Source organism: Pyxicephalus adspersus, chromosome Z (assembly GCF_032062135.1).
Source record: "Pyxicephalus adspersus chromosome Z, UCB_Pads_2.0, whole genome shotgun sequence".
NCBI classification, from domain to species: Eukaryota; Metazoa; Chordata; class Amphibia; order Anura; family Pyxicephalidae; genus Pyxicephalus; species Pyxicephalus adspersus.
Genome location: NC_092871.1, coordinates 50260397 through 50282696, shown reverse-complemented (window position 1 = coordinate 50282696; position 22300 = coordinate 50260397). Strand labels below are relative to the sequence as shown.

At 40.6% G+C, this 22300-nt stretch overlaps 1 protein-coding gene across 2 annotated transcripts in view; it reads left to right on the top strand.

Annotated features, from left to right (window-relative positions):
- The first annotated feature begins 643 nt into the window (after positions 1-643).
- The window catches only part of UBAC1 (UBA domain containing 1), a 30392-nt gene continuing 8735 nt past the window's right edge, over positions 644-22300 (top strand). Inside the window, exons 1-9 of one of the 2 annotated variants that reach the window (XM_072429357.1) lie at positions 644-858; positions 10317-10437; positions 10805-10878; positions 11002-11109; positions 11220-11322; positions 12852-12960; positions 14035-14254; positions 19244-19330; positions 19544-19682. In XM_072429357.1, coding sequence (XP_072285458.1) covers positions 721-858; positions 10317-10437; positions 10805-10878; positions 11002-11109; positions 11220-11322; positions 12852-12960; positions 14035-14254; positions 19244-19330; positions 19544-19682 — 1099 coding nt within the window. In that variant the 5' untranslated portion in view covers positions 644-720. Of the gene's footprint in view, positions 859-10316; positions 10438-10804; positions 10879-11001; positions 11137-11219; positions 11323-12851; positions 12961-14034; positions 14255-19243; positions 19331-19543; positions 19683-22300 lie in introns of both variants that reach the window. The other variant, XM_072429356.1, reaches the window with a different exon arrangement.

Sequence of the window (22300 nt, the reverse complement as noted above, 5' to 3'; positions counted from 1 at the left end):
TCTCCTCCTACAATCAACTATACTTAGTAGATGCAAAAAACCCTAAAAAGTGTTAGAGCTACCTTACCCCCTATCCCACCTTCTGCCACCAGAGGTTCCTAGGCAAAAATAGTACCAACATCCTTCTAGGGGGATTCCTTTGTGGCATGTGTGGCAACAGATATCTCACATGTAGATGCTGTTCTAATGAAATGGGGTATCATCTCACATGTATAAATCATATAAGTGCTATAATCAGTAAATATTTTGCTGTCAGTGTAATAATCCATGTCAATCTGGTAGTTTATGGGCCACATGCAACATTCTTTTTTTTTTTTTTTGTCTATGGCCGTCTCTGGTTATAAAGAAAAACAAACATTTTTTTTGTAAATAAGGACATTGTTATGTCTAGAAGGTTTATCTTCTTGCCATTCCACCAGGCAAAGTTGTCTTGGGTTCTACATGCCATTCTGTGGTATACGATATATGGAAATGTTATGCTCTCGCTCGCCATCTGCTGGACATTTTACAATAAAACAAGGTTCGAGACTGTGTTGTTCATGTCCGCCACCTGCAGGCAGCTAACCTGTATAGCACCATAATTGTCCTGTTCATTTTCGCCGCCTACTGGAGGTTGATAAGCAGCTGTATTTCCCGGCATTCCCCGGGCGGGGTTCCGGCGATAAAAGGAGAGGGGGGATTTTGTAACAGGCTGTTGCTCTCCTGTCCTTGGGCCGCTCTATGTTTGTGCAGGAGGAGAAGATCTTCCCCGGCCGGGTGATCAGACTCCATGTCTGCACCATGGAGGGGGCGGAGTGGCTGGAGGAGGTGACAGAAGAGCTGACAATCGAGAAGCTGAAGGAGCAATGCCTGAGACATGTATGTGACAAGGGGAGGGGGAGCAGAGACATGTATGTGACAGGGAGGGGGAGCAGAGACATGTATGTGACAGGGGGAGGGGGAGCAGAGACATGTATGTGTATGATGGGAAGGGGGACAAGAGACATGTATGTGACGTATGATGGGAAGGGGGAGAAGAGACATGTATTTGACGTATGATGGGAAGGGGGAGAAGAGACATGTATGTGACGTATGATGGGAGGGGGCAGGGATATGTATGTGACGTATGATGGGCAGGAGGAACAGAGACATGTATTGTTGTTAAACAAGATTTATATAGCGCCAACAAATTACACGGCCCTGTTCATTAGGGATTGCAAATTATGTATGTGACATACGGGGGCGCGCGGATCCCCATGAGAATTTGCCCCTGTGCCCCTCCAAAAAATGCCAAGAGCTTGATTATTATTTTTCTTGACAGCTTTATGAAAATACCTCTATGTGAGGAAATTTGTTGGCTTTAATTTGAATGACCATTGCCATGTTCATTCAGTTTGTAAGCAAAAGATAGAAGACAACTTTTTGGTGCAATATTTGGGACTTTAGGCTAGGTACACACAAGCAATATTTATCGTTAGAAAACAACCGATTCACAATTATTTTGAAGAATGGTATAGTGCACAATTCTGTACATGCTGTAACAATACAATCGTTCAAATATAATCCACCAATAGTGTACACACACTAGATACAATCGTTTGAACGATGCAGGAAGTGACATGAACCGGAGAAAGTGTATCACAGAACAATCCACAATCTCTGAATGACCGTACACAAAATAGATAGCGAACTATCATCACCCGGATATGATCTGCCTGGTTGTTTGTTTTCAGCAACATTCATGTTGTTGTTCACTTTTTATGTTAACTAGTATCAGACGATCGATCGTTAGTTGTTCATTTCCAATGATAATTATTGCACGTGTGTACGTAGCCTTCGTTGTTTGAATTGCAGATTCAGCTGAGCCCCTGGAACCCCCTGCCAATGGGAACACTGCCCACTGCTTACTTTAAAGAGAAACTAAACTGAAAACTGGCAAAAAAAAAATTCACTTACCTTCAATCCCACAGAGCTGTCTGATCCATCCGGGGGTGTTCTGCATTGAGTCCCGCGTCGTCCCGGAGCCGCTGCCATCTTCTCTTCTTCCTGGTCCTTTATCCTACATCACCCGACCCAGGCTCAAGATCAAGTGACGTAGGATGGAAAAAAAACTTACTGATCTCACTGCACATGCGTGAGATCGGCAAATGTTTTTTCTTTGTGTGAAGAGGACTTAGGAGCCTCCTGAGGAGGTGTGAGCTTTGTGCTCCTATTCATTCTCCATCGCCTTGGCCATCCAGAATTAGGGAGCGGTGCTACACCCTTTTTTATTAAAAGAAAAGGTGTTGCACCTTGGTGGTGACCAAGCAAAAAAAAAAAACAGAATTTTTACTTTACATAAAAGGGTTGTCTACTCTTTTATGTAAAGCGAAATTTCTGAATTTAGGTACGGTTTAACTACAGGTTTACAGCCACTGATTACATTAATTAGTAACACACTGAACCCAATGTTGTGTTAACAGTTTTCTCAGTTTTTTTGATTCCGTAAAGCCAAATTAGAATTTTGAGCAACTCATCATATTCTTCTTTTCTAATATTTAGTCTTTTCAATGTAAATAAAATCTACTTCCCCATGTTATCCTGTATCAAAGCTATTATGTAGCTTGCTCTGGGTGCTGTGTATATTGTAAAGCCCAGCATTGTAATGGGACTCCTGGTATAAATTTACTCACTGCCACCACTGATGGGAAATACCAGATGGTTTCTAGTGGGAAGGGGGGGCGGGGGGGGGGCTCATATAACTGCATGCCCCATGAAAGCTCAGTGCAAAACTGACTTTTCTGGGACTTTGTTTTTTCTCCTGATTTCTAGTGGTTGAGCTGAGCAATAAAAAGCAGAGAGTATATACTACAGAGGGGCCAACATTAAAGTGAATGTTTCTTTGGCTCTGAGTTATTAAGGCTCTTCAAGGCTGCAAAAGATACACTTTCATTAGTGAAGCTGGGTGACCAAGCAAACCTGAAATGGATCTGGTCCAAAACATTTGCTAACAAAAAGCTAATGGCTTTTAGGAAATCCATTCCAGGCTTGCTTGATCACCCATCTTCACTGATGAAAGTGTAATTTCTCCAGCCTTGGAGAGGCCTTTGTCCTGCATTGAGGGAATGTTTTAGAAGCCTTTGTAGCAGAGTCTAATAACTGGCACCAAGTTTGGGGTTTTTACCTTTTATAGGAAGTCCATACTCTTGGGCACTGTTTTTGAAAATAGACGCTGGCTTGTTTTCTAACTTTGGATTTGTACCACACTAATAATTGCTTTGCAAGGTAAAGAGCTGACCAGCAGCAAGCATGTAGCCAGTAAAGTGCCATGACTTCTTTTCAGCTTGGAGCTGGCACCTTTAAAAACAAGTCAGGAGTGTGCATGTGCCGCCATCCATGAAGGAAGCTTTTGTACGTGGCTCGGCACCCTCCAGATTCCTCAGCGGCTCTCCTGGTAGCATAACTCGGCAGCCACGCTACAGATCAGCTTTGCAGGGTCCAGATTCCTTCCTGCACAGTTGTAAGATGGTCGGGGAATAAATCTAAAGACCGCATCCAGCGGTCTTAACCTCTACAGCTGGCTTCCAGCCTCCCGGAAAACACATATGGCTGCAGGCTCTGCATTTCAAGAGAAGGCGAGGATCTCCTCCAAAGGTATGGGCGGGGGCACAGCTTCTAAAGGGGTGGGAAGAGAGTTCACCCCACTTTTCACCGGTCAGCACCCAGGCAGAGCAGCTTTACCTTAACCTCAGCATGTTCCCAGATTCATCACAGGGAGGATCCAGTATCTACTAGCCCTCAGGAATTGTCCTATATTACTGGATCCAGATTCAGTGTGCTTTCACAGGACCCCCCTGCTTCACCCTTTAAGATTTATAGAACTTGGGCACTAGAATTGATGTTTTGGAAAAAAAAAGTAGATGAGACGGTTTCAAAAGTTACCCAGAATTCTAAAGAAATCTCAGGTCTACACAATCAGATTGAGGATCTGAAACTTAAAATTGATGACCTGGAAAATAGATCCCCTAGAAATAATTTTAGGCTCAGAGGCCTCCCTGAATCCGTGAAAGATGTTACAGATGCCGCAAGGAGATTTTTGCATGTCGCCTACCGGATCTACCACCTTGGAATTTCAAGGAGTCCCACCTTGAAATTGACGGGGCTCACCGAGCACTTTTGGCACCCAGGCCGGATGTTCCTCCCAGGGATGTGGTTGTGAAGCCCCACTATTCCACTGCTAAAGAAGGTCTTCTGAAGGCAACAAGGGGTCTGGATCACATTGAGATGGAAGGCCATCAGATTCAAATTTTCTCAGATTTAACACCTTTTTACTATTCAACACAGAAGGGCACTCAAACCCTTACTACATGTTCTTATTGACCACAAGATTGAATATAGATGGCCATTTCCTTTAAAATTGATCTTCCAGCTGCAAGTGAAAAGTTTTTTTTTTTTCCTTCTCCTCTATCTCTCTTTACCCACTTTGGAACAAAGTGAAGGCATCTGGCAAACATCATCAGAAGACACCTTGAAATTATTTTTTTTTTCTGGACGCTCTCCTGTTGCAGTTTTTATCTAGTGCAGTGTTCTCCCCAGAAATTTTTTTTCAGCCGGGTGGTAAAAAAGGGGGTGTGGCAAAACACGGCAAATTTAGTGCACCCAGTTGTTTATGCCTCGGGTATCCAGTAACCTCTTATTGTTTCAGTGTTCTACCTTCTTCCAATTATTTGTTACAACTTTGTAATGCCTGCCCCATTTATATATAGTATAAGTATATCCAATTTTTCTATTCTATGTATTTTGCCACAACTGTCCTATGCCATGTATTGTGACCCAACTTACTAGTGTTCTAAGTTTTAAGAGTTTATTCCTTTGTAGTAGTGTAATAGTAAAATGAATGTGGTGTAACAAGTGAGGCTTAGCTCATATTAGCAGCAAAAAACATTTACCCCTTCTGAGTGACTTCTGGTAACTGCTGGGCACCTAGGATTGGTAACAGGCCATAAGTGCTGGGCACCTAGGATTGGTAACAAGCGGTAAGTGCTGGGCACCTAGGATTGGTAACAGGCCATAAGTGCTGGGCACCTAGGATTGGTAACAGGTCCTAAGTGCTAGGCACCTAGGATTGGTAACCGGCGGTAAGTGCTAGGCACCTAGGATTGGTAACAGGCGGTAAATTCTAGGCACCTAGGATTGGTACCAGGCGGTAAGTGCTGGGCTTTTTCAGAGCTAGAAGTTTTTTAAGCAGCAGTGGTTCCTGGCATGAGGAATGGACAAATGTAACCTTACTGCCGGTGTGAATTCAGCCTAACTTCAGATGTGCTCCTGTGTCTATATTTAGTTAAAGTGAACTTTTGTGAAATCATTTTTTTTTTCAATTGATTCTTTTACAAAATTAGCCCAGCAGGCCCATGCTGGCTCAGCTTCCACCTTTTCTCTGATGTTCACTTGTACATCCAGGGCTGCTTGCACTGCGCATGCATTAGATTGAACACTTTTTTTTTTTTTTTTTTTTTTTTCCATTATAAGAAATCCTTTGAAGGTGCATGCACACAAGGAGCAGTGCAGAGCCTTTTGGGATATGTGACACAAATATCCCAGGAGGCTGCGGATTTCCCCTTCGGTCTTTACCGAAATGGAAGTGAAGACTGAAGGGGAGAGGTCCTCTCCACAAAACTATAAAAACAAAAAACGCACATTTTTCCATTACATAACAGAGAAAGTCACTCTTAAATATAATGTTAAAAATGTGGCGATGCTTTAATAGCATCATGCATGTGATATCAGATGGGGACAAGACAGACAGTGACCCCCTCTCATCACTGCCCATATTCTATAAAAACACTGTCTGTGACGTTTATCCGCAGTGTGTAATGTCATCGGCAGCGCAGTGTGATAGCAATGTGAGTGTAAAAGCTGCTTGTCATATTCTGCAGCCTAACAACTCGCTGTGTTCAAACCTTCAGATCTCCTAAACCGTTGGTTGTAATAACTTGATATTTTTAGGTACACGTGGAGTCATAGGAAACAAACTGTAGGTGCAACTGGGGGACACTTGTGGCTAAACATTTAAAATGTTATTACTATGGCACTATGAGAACATAAATCTCTACCCAGCAAAGTTTGCTGCTCTGTTACACATATCTGTCTGCATCTTACCTCAAACCCCAATTTCTCCAGAATTAAGAGGCGCAGGGAAACAAAAATATAGGTGGAAGTGGGAGACACGAGGGGCGATCACCTTTCATCACCATGGCATCATTACAACATAAAAAAAACTTCCTTGTTATACATGACTGTAACCTTCCAACACCTCAACCTCAATAAAGTTTAGTGGGCCGAGTTAATTTTCTAATGATACCATAGTGATGAAGTTTTAGGGGATGTTAGTCACAGATGTTCCCCACTCGTACCTATATTTTTGGTTTCTTACGTCTCCACATGAATTGAAGTTCAGAATGTTAGATAAGTGGACAGGAATGTGTAACAGGGCAGGGAAGCTCATTTTATTGGGCAGAGTGTTTTATGTTCTAATGATGCTGTAATAATGAGATTGTAAGGGGAGAATGTGCCCGACACTTGCACCTATATTTTCAGTTGTGTACCCCCCACCCTCAGAGAAATTGGTGTACAAAGAAGAGAAGCAGACTGTAGTTTCATAGGTATATATTTGTGACAGGTAGGTATATATTAAGGGGCCCCTCCCTAATGTTCCTTGCTATGTTTGTGGCTCTGGGGTCCCCAATTTGCCCTTGGGGTCCCCACTTTCAATTTAGGACTCCTAGTTGTACTTTCCCCTGAAACAGCAACCCCAAACTTCACAACCCATTTGTGACCCCCAAATCTTGAAATTCTTTGAACCTGGGGGGCTGCAATTGTAGTAACTAGTATCTATGAGGGTCCCCTGTACACCCTGAAGATTACAGGTCATTGTGACATACATATTAGGAGATATGGAGGTTTGTATACAGAGCTGTGAGGATGCAGAATGACATGCACACTACACACACTGGATACATTTCATTTTTTTTTAAACAGTAATCCGAGCTCTGTGCTATGAGATGGGGGCGGGGCTGCCTGTGTCTCTTTCACATGTAGGCTTAGCTGCGTGCTCACCTCTCCAGCAGCAGCAATCCTCTGAACGGATGACACACAGCAGCCTGAGATCCGTGCATCCGAGGATGAGAGCTGCCGAGAGCTGGGCGGGGTATTCAAATCAGCCAGGCGGAGCAACCGGCTAAAAACCTCTGGGGAGAACTATGTAGTGGATGATGACCTGGTGCCGTATTACTGTGGTAGATATAATGTGGTTTATTTATTTTTATATACAACTGGATTAATTTATCAACACAATATTCAGACAGGCCCCGAAACCCATGCTATCCTCCCCATTCAAAAGCACTTTCTCTTCTGTAGCCTCCATAGGAGGGCAAATTTCTATTATTTATTTAGCCTTGGGCTCCCCACCTGGTGAACTTAAATATATGTTAGACTGGGAATCTTAACTGGGTATAACATGGGATTTGGAGGACTGGTGTTCACTATCTAAGGTCTCCTTGAACTCCGCTTTGGTGGAAGCCAACTATAAAGTCATGCTTAGATGGTATCTCATTCCAGATAGAGTGGCAAAAACTTGTCTGATTGCTAGGGAATTCTGGGACGAGGCATTTTCCTTGATTTCTAGGATTTTACAGCGTGAGATTCATAGCACCATGGAATCAGCCCTATTTAACAAATTGACCTTGGCACTTCCCAGACTGGCGCTGAAATTGACTAAGATGATTTTACTGGCAGGTATAATCTCTTTGGCCAAAGTTTGGAAATCAACCTCAATACCTCTGGATCCCATTTTTACGAAATTGAACTGGGTTATGATAAATTTACTCATACTTTAAGGAACTCACTAGTAAAATTTGATGACATTTGGGGGCCCTGGATTTCTTTCCACAGAACATAGACTTCACCCCAGCTTCCCATTCCTCATCTATTTACCCTTTCCCTCCCTTGTTATTTGTTGGTCTCTTATGTATACAATTGAGCCACAATTTCACGCTACAAAAAAAGTTTGAACACTGTTTTTCTTTTATTGTTTTCTATTGTTTTATTGACCAGTTTTTATTTTTGACTGGTCTGGACTATTGTCATTTACTGTGTTTGTACATTGTTTTTATATACATATTGTATGAGTCTCTGGTCACCATTTGCACTGTTTGTTATTTTTCCTTTTTTCAAACATTTTATAAAATATTGATATACAAAAAAACAAGTCAGCAGGGGAAGTTCCTGTATTTGTATTCCATTGGTGTAACCACAAGGAACAGTGCAGAATATGGAGATCGCCATTGCTGGCCTCTCCTGAAAATCCCAGTTGGCCAGCTACAATGCTGAATCCCATTTGCTGTCTGAGAATATTTAACTATTCAGGTTATTTTCTTTGTAACACGTGATGTAACTTTCTGCCCACCTCATCACTGAAATACACCACTTTGTTAGTAAGTAGAAAATGTGTCAGTGGGGTTCACCCTCTAGACTTAACTGTGATATGAGGTATACTCCAGTCAGAAAGATAAAAAATGCCAATTTTGAGTGCTAAAGAACACGTGCTCGGTGCTCAGGTGTTTTATCCAGGCATTTCTTTCATCAGTTAACCCAATTCCCTACTTTTTTTTCAGTAATCTGGGAACCCCCAGCTTCCAATGTAGGAGAACTATTCCCAAACACGCCGGTTGCTGACTCCTTGCTGTGTCTCATTAACCCATAGTAGAATAATTCCTATGGCCACTAACTTGGCTCAACCATTGCTTATTTATCTGATTGTGACTGGGTGATAAGGAAGTGTAGAAACATTACAAAGCATCAGCTTTACAAAGTATACTTCAAGTAATCCCACAGCCCACCCACTTCAGTAACAACAATTTTAAGTCTCTGGCTCTCTTTTCTGTATTAGATATCAGATTATTGTTGTTGTGACTAGATACAGATCTGTGCTGTGTCTCCACATCCAAGAATTTTTTGACCACACACACACCAGTCCTTTCCTAAAAATTGATTTTCACATATTTTGAATGAAAGTCATTTTTATTTAATTTTGCCACACAGTTCTATTCAAAGTATGTGCATTTTGTTTGCAAGAATGTTGGTGTTCCTTGCAGTGTTTAACCCAACTAACAGCCATAGATAAGAATTTAGTGAACAGTCAAAAGTTTGTTTGTTTTTATTTTTTTGTTTGTTTTTTTTTTTTTTTTGTTTTTACAAAGAAAACTACAATAAACTCTCTGGTCTCCTAACTTTGCTCTGGTTCAGCACTACTTCCTCTGTAGGACCCTTCAGCATTTGACTTTTTTTTTTGACATGTCAGATGTCTGTATCTCCCGCTAAGTGCTGTGGTTCCATCCTTCAGCTCCAATGTTTCTGTGGTGTGATGTAAGGGATTGAGAATGGAACCACTTCACACAGTGTGGTAAATTGGCATCCAGCACTCCGGAAGTATAAAATTCTGATGAATTTGTGCAGTATGTCCCACACCCCCCCCCCCTCACAGGACTGGTGGGTACCAGAACAGAGAGCATCCTGGGAGCAGTTCTTGGAGGCTGACATCATTGTTTGGCACTTGCCTAAGATATTTGTGTTACAGAAAATTCTACTGTAATGTATTAGACCTCTGGGGAATAAGAGAAGAGGAATTGCAGTGAGCATTAATATAACTATCAATAGCTCTTACAAAAGTGCAGTAGTCTTTCCACACATGTACATTTTCAAGTGGGGAAATAAAAGGTGTATGAAAATGGAAATAAAATGGTTCTCCTCAAAATACTAATTATAAAAAGAACCTTGAATAATTTGTCTCAATCTATGTTTTCTCTTCCCTTATCTGTCGTACAACTTTAACAGTTTTTGTCCTTATAGAACATTTATTTGTATTGGTGTCTTTCTTGCTAAAGTTTGAAGAGAAATCAAAAGTAACATGGCCATTCTTTATTCATTTTTTTTCATTTTGCTTATGACCACTGTGACAGTAATTGACATTTTGCTGACATCAGGAATGTGTATGCTAATGTGCACAACTTAAATATGACGGTGAACCAGATGCCATGTGTAACATATATTTGCAGTCCAGATACAACTGTATTGCACTGCACACAAATGTTAGCACTCCACTGTCCACATTAATGGAGAGGGCAGACTTTCTTATCTGGGTAGAATTGGTTTTATGGAACTTGTGAATACTACACAGGATGCAGCAGCAGTAATTAGTGTAACCCAGTCTGAGTGATTTATTATTTTGGTCAAAATTCTCCTAAATCTTTATTAAAGTAATCACCTGGTATAAAATATTGTTTTGTTTTTTTAATTGGCAGTGTGCACATGGAAGCCTAGAAGATCCCAAGGTCCTAACGCATCATAAGCTAGTCCATTCTGCATCAGAGCGAGCCCTGTCTGACACCAAGACTATTGCAGAAGAAAACCTTCAGGACAAAGGTGCTCAGGCCCTGTGAACTAATCTAAATCAATACCAGTTGTCTTTAATTGAAAATTTTATAGCTTCCAGGTTATGTAATCTGTTTTTGATTTCCTTACAGCAGACATGCTCTGAGAATGCTGATTTTCCCCAGATGTAACCCCTTGTATCCCTTGTAGACGTAACCATTTGCACCTGCAAATATGGATTGTAATATAAAATATCCAGCAATTATGCAAAATTAATTGATTGAGCTTTAATTTGTAAAACCTTTTTTTCTGTAGTTTTTAAATGATTACGCAGAAAAACCTTCTTTTTAAAAAAACAATGTGTAGCTTAGTAATCAGTGCCCAATAGAATGATGATTTCCCTGTCCTCTCTCCATAGATGTCCTGCTGTTAATTAAGAAGAGGGCACCACCTCCGCCACCAAAGATGGCTGATGTATCTTCAGAAGAAAAGGTGAGTCAGTGGTGTTTGCCAGGTACTTTGGCAAAAAAAAAACTGAATTGACAGGGAAAGAGCCATGTAGTTTGCTTTGTTGAGTCTCCTAAGAATTCAACATATAGCTGCTCTTCTTGACAGCGAAAGCAGGAACAGAGAGCACCAGACAAGGATGCCATCCTCAAGGCCACTGCTGGTCTACCTGTTCGCAATGCAGACCGTTCCGTTGCCCAACACAACATGAGAGATGTAAGTGCATGCTTACATCAAGAATTTGTGAGTTTTTTTACTTACTTTTTTTTTTACTGTTTGTGTACCTGTTGGTCATTTTGAGGTTAAATATTGTTGTTCTTATACAGTTTACGACTGAACTTCGGAAGATTTTGGTGTCTCTTATTGAAGTTGCGCAGAAGCTGTTGGCACTAAACCCAGATGCTGTTGAACTTTTTAAAAAGGCCAATGGTGAGTTCAAGGCAATCAAGGAAAAAGTGAACTACTCCTTAAACTGCTGACCTTTTTATCTGCGTATTTGTCACATGACTGATTACCAGTTAGTTGTACCGGTATTGTATTAACACTGTTGTAGTATACAGTTCTTATTTGGCACCCTTTTTAATTTTTCACAGTGCTGAAAAGGCATAACTCAACTCAGGTATTTATATAAAAAAATGAATTACTTATGTATACATTCAGAATTAAAATGTATTTCTAAATACAATTTGGTTAAATACCTAAATCTGAGTGCTGATGTTGACCTCCTGCAGTCTCCCCTGTATATAGGGAAAGTTAGCACTATAATGAAATCGGTGCTCCGTTCTGTTTTGTACAGTTCTACCAGTGTAAAGGTGACTAATTTTAAGGACACACATGCAATATTTGTCGTTGGAAAGGAATTTTCACAATTCTTTTCAACAACAAACTATACAATGCATGAATATGAATGGATACATGGGCTTTATATTTAAGGCTGTGAAATAATATATTGATATGTTTTGGTGTTGTCTCTTTGCTTAAAAGACATGACATGGCAGGGGTGCTTTGCCTTCTCTTATCTCAGCAAACTCTGTGCTATTTGTGGTGGTAAAAGCTGCAGGATAACTTTATCCATGCGCTATTTAGAGTAACATTCCGGTATCTCAAGTTACAGAGAACCCCACTGGCCTCTTGCTCACTATGCATCCTCCAAATATCACCCTTTCCTCTGCACAAGAATTCCTGAATGCTTAGTGTTTCTGTCACATGAAGATGACTTTTTTGTTTTTCTAACAAACATTGCTTCCCAAAGTACACAAATGTAGGAAAATGCATCTATCTGTTGTATAGTAATTGCTCCAGACTGTCTCCTTCAGGTGACTCATTACCTATTATGCCTCTAAATTTTGTTATAACCTTTCCATTCAGAACTTCTGTTTGAATGATTGTACTGCTGATGGACCCGTTAAGAAAGATCAGCAAAGTAAATAGTAATTGTACATGATTTGTACTTTGTTTGACATGAAAACCTGATGTTGAAATAAAATATGAAGAAATTACCATGACCAAAATTATCAGCAACATTTTCTGACGAAAAATGCTCAGGAGGTATTTAAAGCAGGTATTTCCATCAAAAGCTGTAAAAATTAGTAGAGTGTATAGATTGCCTAGAATTGTTAACTGCTTAACAGTCAAGAGTTTGACTGGAGATATACTACAATAGTACAAAATAATATATTTCTATGTTTTGAATGTAACAACTATTTAATTGGTTAATTTAATCTGAGCTTAATGACAAAACTACATTACCTGTAGTAAGTCAGGCTTGTAGTGAGAGTGGCTGGTACATAAGTGGAAGGGGAGACGTTTAGGTGGACTTACAGAAAACAGAGAGGGCAGGATAATTGTTATATAACTATATATATATATATATATATATATATATATATATATATATGAGATAGATATTATATTTATGGTGTTTCAGCACATAAACACTACTTTACAATTTCTTGCAGCCATGTTAGATGAAGATGAAGAGGATCGGGTGGATGAAGTAGCACTAAGGCATCTGACGGAGATGGGATTTCCTGAGAGCAGAGCAGTAAAGGCCCTCCGGTTAAATCAGTAGGTACTTTTGAGTTTAGAATACTTCTTCTTTCTGCACATACACCTGCTATATTCCAATACTGGTTAAAATATCACCTTCCAGATCACAGCAGAGAATCCTTGCATTTATTAAAGTTTGATCCTAAGACCGTGGACTGAAGTGGGCTTTCTTCAGTTGAATTTGCAAGTGTCAAAATTCTGATGAATCCGCAAATAAGCAGTCCCACAATATAAACCATTATTTAAACCTTCAGGTGGTGTAACTTGCCAAAAACTGGTACTCTATTTACCCACTTTTTTGGTTAATTTACTTGTAATTTTTTTTACAAAGGTAAAAAAAAAGCCATTTTTAGAGTATGTATTTATCTTTGAATTTGTATTTGTGTTTTAACCTCCACTGCAAAAAAAACAGAATGGGAGCAGCTCTAGAGAAGTCTTTGGCCATGCATGGAAAGAGGTTGTGAGTGAGGAAGTCAGGATTTGGAAGAAGAGAAAGAGCGACAATGGGTTATATTTGTGTATAAGATCAGAAATGTAGGTGGGACAAAAATGTGGAGTGATTTGAACACTAGACACAGTAGCTTGAATTGGATTGTTCTGTGAAATGGGAGCCAATGTAGAGATTGCAAAGGGAGGCACCAGATGAGGAGTTGTGGGAAGGAAACATAATGTAAGACTAGCTGCAGAGTTGATCATGGATTGAAAAGGTGACAGTCTGGTTAGTGGAATACCAGAACATAAGCACATGCACCAAGAAGTTGGGGGATTTCTGAGAACAGGAAAGGGTATTTTTTGGTGATGTTGTACATGTGGAAGTGGCAAAACCTAGAGATTTTCTGGATGTTGGTAGGGAAGTGGAGATCACAGTCGAAGGTGGCACAAAGACAGAGTGCTTGTGGGGCTGGGGTAAATTACCATTTTATTAACAAATATGTCAAGGGGAAATATTTAAAGTTTGGTGGGGGATTGAGTAGTGTTTTACCCCAGTTGGATCCTTGTGGTTTAGTAGGCCTTGTTTTATGTGCACATCATTCCCACTTGAAGTCTGTTTTATTTCCACTACCCTTTCATGTTTTTCTGTGCTTGTCTCAGTATGTCAGTGACACAGGCCATGGAGTGGTTGATTGAGCATGCTGATGATCCAGCAGCAGATGCTCCACTGCAGAATGAAAACATGTCTGAAGCCACAGGAGATTCTGCCTCTGCTGACCCCAGAACCAGTTTAGGAGCCACAGCCCAAGAGCCTACAGATGAACTCACCGAAATATTTAAGAAGATTCGAAGGAAAAGAGAATTTCGGCCTGACCCACGGGTTCGTTAAGTAGTCCTTCAGTGTTAAAATGTTTAAGCATTTGAAAACCTAAATATAAAAGCCCTGGATAATTTCACTCAAGGGAGACTCGCATTTATAAAATAAGAGGAGTAATCAGCTGCAAGTACTTAAAGCAGACCTAAACTCAAAATGTTTACTTTGCATAAAAGGGTAGACAACCCTTAAAAAAAAAAAAGGTGCAGAATCTCCCCTTTTAGGACAGAATTAGGAGTGCAGAGCTTCCTAGATTACCTTTAGGCATGCATCCCAGGAGGCTCTTAGCCACTTCTTCTACACATGCCCGATGTCGGGCATGCGCAGAAGGAGCCCTTTCTTTTGTGGCAATCAAGGAAACCTCCTGATGGATCGACAAATCTATTAAAGGTAAATTAGTTTTTGGGTTTTTTCTTTGTTTTTTTATTTTGAGTTCCGCTTTAAATTGGTAAAATGTATACGACATACAGTTAGGTCCATAAATATTTGGACAGAGACATTTTTTTTTCTATTTTTGGTTCTGTACATTACCACAATTTTAAATACAACAAACTCCGATGCGGTTGAACTGCAGAGTTTCAGCTTTATTTCAGTGGGTTGAACAGATTGCCTAAAAATGTAAGAAACTAAAGCCTTTTTTTTTTTTTTTTTTTTTACACAATCACTTCATTTTAGGGGCTCAAAAGTAATTGGACAAATTTAAAAGCTGAAAATAAATTTTTCATTTCTGATACTTGGTTGTAAACCCTTTGTTTTCAATGACAGCCTGTATTCTTGAACTCATGGATATCACCAGATGCTGGGTCTCCTCCTTTTTAATGCTCTGCCAGGCCTTTACTGCAGCGGCTTCCAGTTGCTGTTTGTTTGTTGGTCTTTCTGTCTGAAGTTTAGTCTTCAACAAGTGAAATGCATGCTCAATTGGGTTCAGATCAGGTGACTGACTTGGCCATTCAAGAATATTCCACTTCTTTGCTTTAATAAACTCCTGGGTTGCTTTGGCTGTATGTTTTGGGTCATTGTCTATCTGTATTATGAAACGCCTCCCAATCAATGTGACTGCATTTAGCTGGATTTGAGCAGACAGTATGTCTCTGAACACCTCGGATCTCATTCGGCTGCTTCTGTCCTGTGTCACATCATCGATAAACACTAGTGTCCCAGTGCCACTAGCAGCCATGCACAGCCAAGCCATCATACTGCCTCCGCCATGTTTTACAGATGATGTGGTATGCTTTGGATTATGAGCTGTTCCACGCCTTCTCCATACTTTTTTTTTTCTTGCCATCATTCTGGTAAAGGTTGATCTTGGTTTCATCTGTCCAAAGAATGTTTTTCCAGAACTGTGCTGGCTTTTTTAGATGTTTTGAGCAAAGTCTAATCTAGCCTTTCTATTCTTGAGGCTTATGAGTGTCTTGCACCTTGCAGTGCACCCTCTGTATTTACTTTCATGCAGTCTTCTATTTATGGTAGACTTGGATATCGATACACCTACCTCCTGGAGAGTGTTGTTCACTTGGTTGGCTGTTGTGAAGGGGTTTCTCTTCACCATGGAAACGATTCTGCGATCATCCACCACTGTTGTCTTCCATGGACGTCCAGGTCTTTTGGCGTTGCTGAGTTCACCAGTGCTTTGTTTCTTTCTCATGATGTACCAAACTGTAGATTTTGCTACTCTTAATATTGTAGCAATTTCTCAGATGGGTTTTTTCTGTTTTTTCAGTTTAAGGATGGCTTGTTTCACCTGCATGGAGAGCTCCTTTGACCGCATGTTGTCTGTTCACAGCAAAATCTTCCACATACAAGCACCCCCTCAAATCAACTCCAGACCTTTTATCCACCTAATTGATAATGACATAACAAGGGAATTGCCCACACCAGCCCATGAAAAAGCCTTACAGTAATTTGTCCGATTACTTTTGAGCCCCTGAAATGAAATAATTGTTTAACAAAAAAAAAAAGGCTTTAGTTCCTTACTTTTTTTTATGCAATCTTTTTGTTCAACCCACTGAATTACCCCCCTAGCGTTCTAATTCTGTCAATTTTTTTATGCAAAAAGTGATCCTATTTTTTTTTTTTTTTTTGCATAGAAATTTTTGTTTATATTGTGGGCCTGTAGTTCTTATTATTAACTCCTGGGTATAATAATTATGTTTATTTATTATATAATAATCATAAATTATAATATAATACATAATTATAAAAAATATTTCATTAGACCACAACAATGTAATTTATCAAAAAAAATGTTTTTTATCAAAAATTTCTCACTGAAATTTTCCAAACAAGGATGCAATATTATTGATAAATTAATATAAATTAAATGCAGATTTTAGGAAAAAAAATATTTACATTTTTAGTAGGCATCCCGGGTGTGGTAGATTTTGAAGCAGGGTGCCCAACAAAGCCCAACATCACAGTCAGGACAGTAGAAAACCTGGTTTCCTTGCGTTTCTTCCTTCCTCTGTCATCGGTCTTTGAGCAGCAAACCACACACATCCTTGTAGGTGCTGCCTTTTTCAGGGTTAGTGGGATGTATTCAACGAAGTGACGACCAGTCAGCTGTTCAGGGTTGACAACAGTGGAAGCACGACATCCAGGTCTATTCATAGCCACTGATGGTGTTTGGTGGTTCTTGACTATGGACTCGGAAACTTGCAAAATGATGTCTGAATGATTCAAAGGCCTCTGACTTTTTTTTTTTTTTTTTTTTTGTATAGAATGTAGGAATTCTATAGGCACTGCTCAACAAGATGCCTAAAAACCTTCTTGTAGTACTTCCAGAGCATGGTCAGCTCTGTCGACACCTCCCATGGTGTTGTAGTCAATCACTGTGGCTTCATCACTTGGACTGTCCTCATCAGGCACACATCTTTCTTGTCATGCCATCATCTTTCCTTTCTGCCAGGCAACAATTTCTCCTGTCTTCAGCTTCCCTTTTGCAAACAGTGATGGCAGGTTGCGCCGGTTAGTACGGTTCCATACGCATCTGTTCTGTGTTGCAGAAGGAACTTATAAAGCTCAGGAGAGGCGTAGAAATTGTCAGTTGTGACACAATAGCCCTGACCTAGCAATGTCTCAATGAGGGATAGCACTGAAGATGTTACTAATCCATAATGGCTGTATCTGGGGTTGTACTGTGTCCCTTTTCCAGTGTACAGTACCATATTCCAGATGTAGCCAGATGAGGATTGGCACAGCATATAGGTTGCTTTGACGCAATGTACTGCACCCAGCTGAGCCTCCCCTTGTAAGCCATTAGACTTTCGTCAATGCTGACATCTCTTTCTGGCACATAGGTTTGCTGGAAATTTGTAGCATCATCTGAGACACTTCCCAAATTTTCTTGAGTTTTGGTGCAGGATGGGTAGTCTCATCAAACTCTTCATTGTTTGCGAAGTGCAGGTACTTCATGATGAAAGAAAAGCGGTATTCTGGCATGAATGTGCCAAAGAATCGAGGGGCAATCATTTTGTTCTTGGACCAGTACCACTTCTGCACGGGTTTGCCCACAACTCCCTGCAGGATCGCCAAGCCCAAAAACAGCCAAATGTCATCCTTGGTCACAGGTTGCCACTTTCTGCTTCTTGTAAACCTCAGGTGTGGAGCACCTAATTGTTGTCCAGCGTACCTGCATAAAACAAAATAAAAAATGTATTTTAGGATATGTTCTTTTATAGTGTGAAGGTTGCAAGTATTATGTTAGCAAACACAGAGCAGCATACATGTTGGCATAAAAAAAAAAAATTAAAAAGCACAGAGGAGCACACATGTTGGCATAAAAAAAAAAAACCTCAGGTCCAGAATCGTCACTCAGTTCACTTTCGCTGTCTGATGACAAATTTCCTGGGGAATCACTATCGCTCGATTCCACAAGGGACTCCAAATCGCTATCGCTGCGTTCAAATTCCTCCAAAACAGCGCTTGCGCCGGCGAGATGTCGTTTGGATGCCAATGTGGTCTCCAGCAATCAGTCAGGAACAATGAAGGTCAAAGACTTAAGTGATGAAATGATACATTCAGGAAGTGATTTATAAGCCATCAAAAGGTCAGATCAAGGTCAGGGCTAATAGTGGGCAAAATGTAAATCGGGGCACTTGGCAGTGATGCTTGGTGCACTAAAACGTGTTTTAATACTCTTATTATATGTTATTGTGTGTATTTTACTGTAAAAATTTTTTTAAAGCAGATTACAGAGTAATCTGCTTTTAAATTTCCCACCCCCAGCATCCATCGCATCACCCAGAAGATGTCACACATCTTGCCAGGTGATGTGGTGGGGATGTCACCGCCCTGCTCACTCCCCTGCTTGCATTAACTGGAGGCTGATCTCCGGGTGATGCGAACAGCTGCAGTGTATTCCAGGGGTGATGCCAGCGGGAAATCGCCGCTGGCATCACCCCTGGAATTTACTATTGGTGATTGCATCTGCAGTTAGATGCGAGGCACCATGCAGAAATCCTGCATGGTGCATCGCATCTAACTGCAGATGCGTGCAGTATTTAAAAGCAGATTACTCTGAAATCTGCTTTTAAATTTCCCGCCTGGCCACGCCCCCCGACAGAGGCTCCCCGGCATCACAGCGGGATTGTCCAATCGCCGAAGGAACGTGGGGCTAAAGTAAGGGGACCCCCAAAGTTACCCCAAGTGTGACTCGGGGTTACCGCTTTTTGCATAGTTTTCCCACCCGGAGTCACACTCAAGATTACCGCTAGGGGGTTTAAAGCTGAAAGTCTGCAGTTCAGCTGCATCTGAGTTGTTTAATTTAAAATGAATTGTGGTAATGTACAGAACCAAAATTAGAAAAATGTTGTCTGTCCAAATATTTATGAAATAATAAAAAATATCCAACCCTAGCAGTAAAATGGCTGATGGGGCAAAGGCTTAATTGTGCTTATGTTGCCATGGGCTGAAGAGTAATTCTCAAGGAAGAAGGAAGGAAATTCACTAGTTCATGTGATTGTGCTGTGGCTTTAGTGACATTACACCTCGTTGTAGGCTGTCATTGCTCTGATGGAGATGGGCTTCGATGAGAAAGAAGTGATTGATGCTCTGCGTGTAAATAACAATCAGCAAGATGCAGCTGTGAGTAGTAATATTATGTTCATTTTTCTTTCCTTCCACTTCTTTTTATTTGTAGGTCTTCTTTGCTTCATTTTGTCTCTCACACTCTCCTTTTTTTTTTTTTTTTTTCCTTTTTGTTTTTTTTACTCTACCCATTCTTCCCATCTGTTTTAATTTTTACACAATGAATGAATGACACCTAAATGTCCTTTGCATGTTTTTTTTATCCTTAAGTGTGAGTGGCTGCTGGGAGACAAAAAACCTTCCCCAGAGGACCTGGACAAGGGTATTGACACATCTAGTCCTTTATTCCAAGCCATCCTGGACAATCCTGTTGTACAACTAGGCCTCACCAACCCTAAGACCTTGCTAGGTAAGAGTGCTGTTGAGTAAATCCTTAATCCGTCCTCCAGCCTTGCTTATCTGTGGGGATAAACATGTCTCCACAGTACATTGAAACTGTTAGCCACTGAATTATTGTATTTGTTGAAGGCTAAGTTCACATTAATGGTGAGGTTGCAGTGCGTTTGCCACTTTTTCACGCCAGTAACTGCGTCTTCTTGGGGGGAATACACTACACGTAGAGTCTTCCTGGGGCAGCCCTGTAAAGAATGAATGGAGCAGCAGTGAGCAACACTACGGTAGTATCACTCACTAATTCTAGCTGTTACATGTACAGACGCTGGTTCCATAGGAATTAGCCCTGCTGTGCAAAGGTTTGATTGGCTGGTAAGGAGTCGTCTGCAATCGTGCCTACAGGGAAACTGTTTTCTCAAATAAAAAATGTTTTGTTTTTCTATTTTTAAAGGAATCTCTAGAATCTGTTACAGTGCTTTTTTTATAGTAATAATTTTTTGATATAGGTGTTAGGCTTTTATGGATGTATTTACAATAATTTGCATTAATTAGAGGAGGACATTAAAATAATTTTCCCAGAAATCTGTGGGGTTATCAAATATAGGTTTGGGTCTTGGAAAGCAATGTTTTCCCTGCTGTCATTCCTTTGTCTGGCATATAGTGTTGCTGATAATCTCATTGTGGGCTCAGGTACATGGGATATCTCATTATAGTACTGTACAGTGCCAATTATTGGCTGTGATTACCAGATCCCTCCTGTGCCAAGGCCTAAATATTACCATCACAAATAATTTTGCCCTCTTCGAGTTCCCTGTTGAAACTGAACCAGAGGCTGTTTCTGCCCTTCCTAAAGTTACAGTGTGAAGCTTTATTCTATGAACACATACAATATGGAGCCTGTAATTTGTATACAAAGTCAAATCTAAAATTACTTTCCAGAATTCTTAAGTCCTCTCTGTCTCTTTGCTACTTGTTACTGCCTTAAAGTGCTTAAAAACTTAAAAAGTTTAAAAGTTTTCCTTAATGTTTAAACCTTTTTTTTTTTTTTTTTTTTTTTTTTTTTTTTTACATTTCCCAACATGATTTTATTACTGTAATAAAGAAACTGTAAACCCACCTATTTTATGGTAATTACATAGGCACTTTAGAAGTACATCAGGGTTATAGCAGAACATAATACCTCCCTGCTTCCAACCAGTGCAAATTACTTTCTACCTGTGGCAATTTAAAGCAGAACTTTCATAAAAAAAAAACAATAACACTTGCCTTTCAAAAGCCCACAATCCATGTCTAGTAGGTCCCGTGCCGTCAGGGCTTCTTTCTTGTTTCAAATAGGACAGCAGGGACGCATGCATGCTGCGTGACTGGATGGATGTGTTCTAAGGCGACTCTGCTCAACTTTGGGCTAAAAGCTATTTCATGGACACCGGTACTCACACTATGCTGGTATACTTACCTGGAGTGGCACGGATGGGTCTTACCGGTAAATTGAATCGAAACTCGGCTTCACACGACTCGGCCTCCCAGTCCAAGATGGCGCTGGCTCCCTCATTGTGTGCTTCACCAGCCTCCTCTCCGATGCCAGCATCTGAGGATAGCATGCACTCTGTCCCACACCAACTAAAGGCGACAGCGCAGGGCGATGATCCGGCTTTCCTACAACACCTGCGGGCTATGATACGAGAGGAGCTGTCGCAGGCCTCCGCTTCCATTACAACTGAATTGCACCACAACCTGCGTGAAATTGGCCACCCTACTGCAGCCTTGGAAACATGTATGGATGGATGATTCAACAACAGTTTTAAAAAGTTTGGATCAAGATTTGGAGCCGGCCCAGAAGAAAATTTATTGTTAAAAGATCAATTAGAAGATTGTGAAAATCGTTTGCGCCGGAGCAATCTTAGGATAGAAGGTATTCCTGAAACAGTTGTTAATGTGCAGAAGTACAAATACGGCCCTATTTCTGGAGTTTGCCCCTGAGATCCCTGTTGAAGGCCTATAAATGGATAGGATCCATCATTCTTTAGGCCCTAAAAAGCAGGATGGTCCGCCCAGAGATATCATAGCGAAATTTAATTATTATTTTTTTTTTTTTGCACTAAAGGTTTACTTTTACTAAGCTTGCAACACTTCACGTTTGCTTTTTCAAGGCACAGAATACAGTCTGCAGTGTTCTCCCCAGAGTAGGAAGTAGTAGAAAGCTGTAGCCGGGGTGGTAAAAAGGGGGGTGTGGCAAAACACGGCAATATTTGTGCTCCCAGTTGTTTATGCCATGGGTATCCAGTAACCTCTTATTGTTTCAGTGTTCTACTTTCTCCCAGTTATTTGTTACAACTTTGTAATGCCTGCCCCGTTAGTATATCCAATTTTTCTATTCTATGTTATTTGCCACAACTGTCCTAAGTTGTGTATTGTGACCCAACTTCCTAGTGTTCTAAGTTTTAAGAGTGTAATCCTTTGTAGTAGTGTAATAGTATAATGAATGTGGTGTAACAAGTTAGGCTTAGCTCCTATTAGTTAGCAGCAAAAAACATTTACCCGTTCTGAGTGACTTCTGGCAACTGCTAGGCACCTAGGATTGGTAACGGGCCATAAGTGCTAGGCCCCTAGGATTGGTAACAGGCGGTAAGTGCT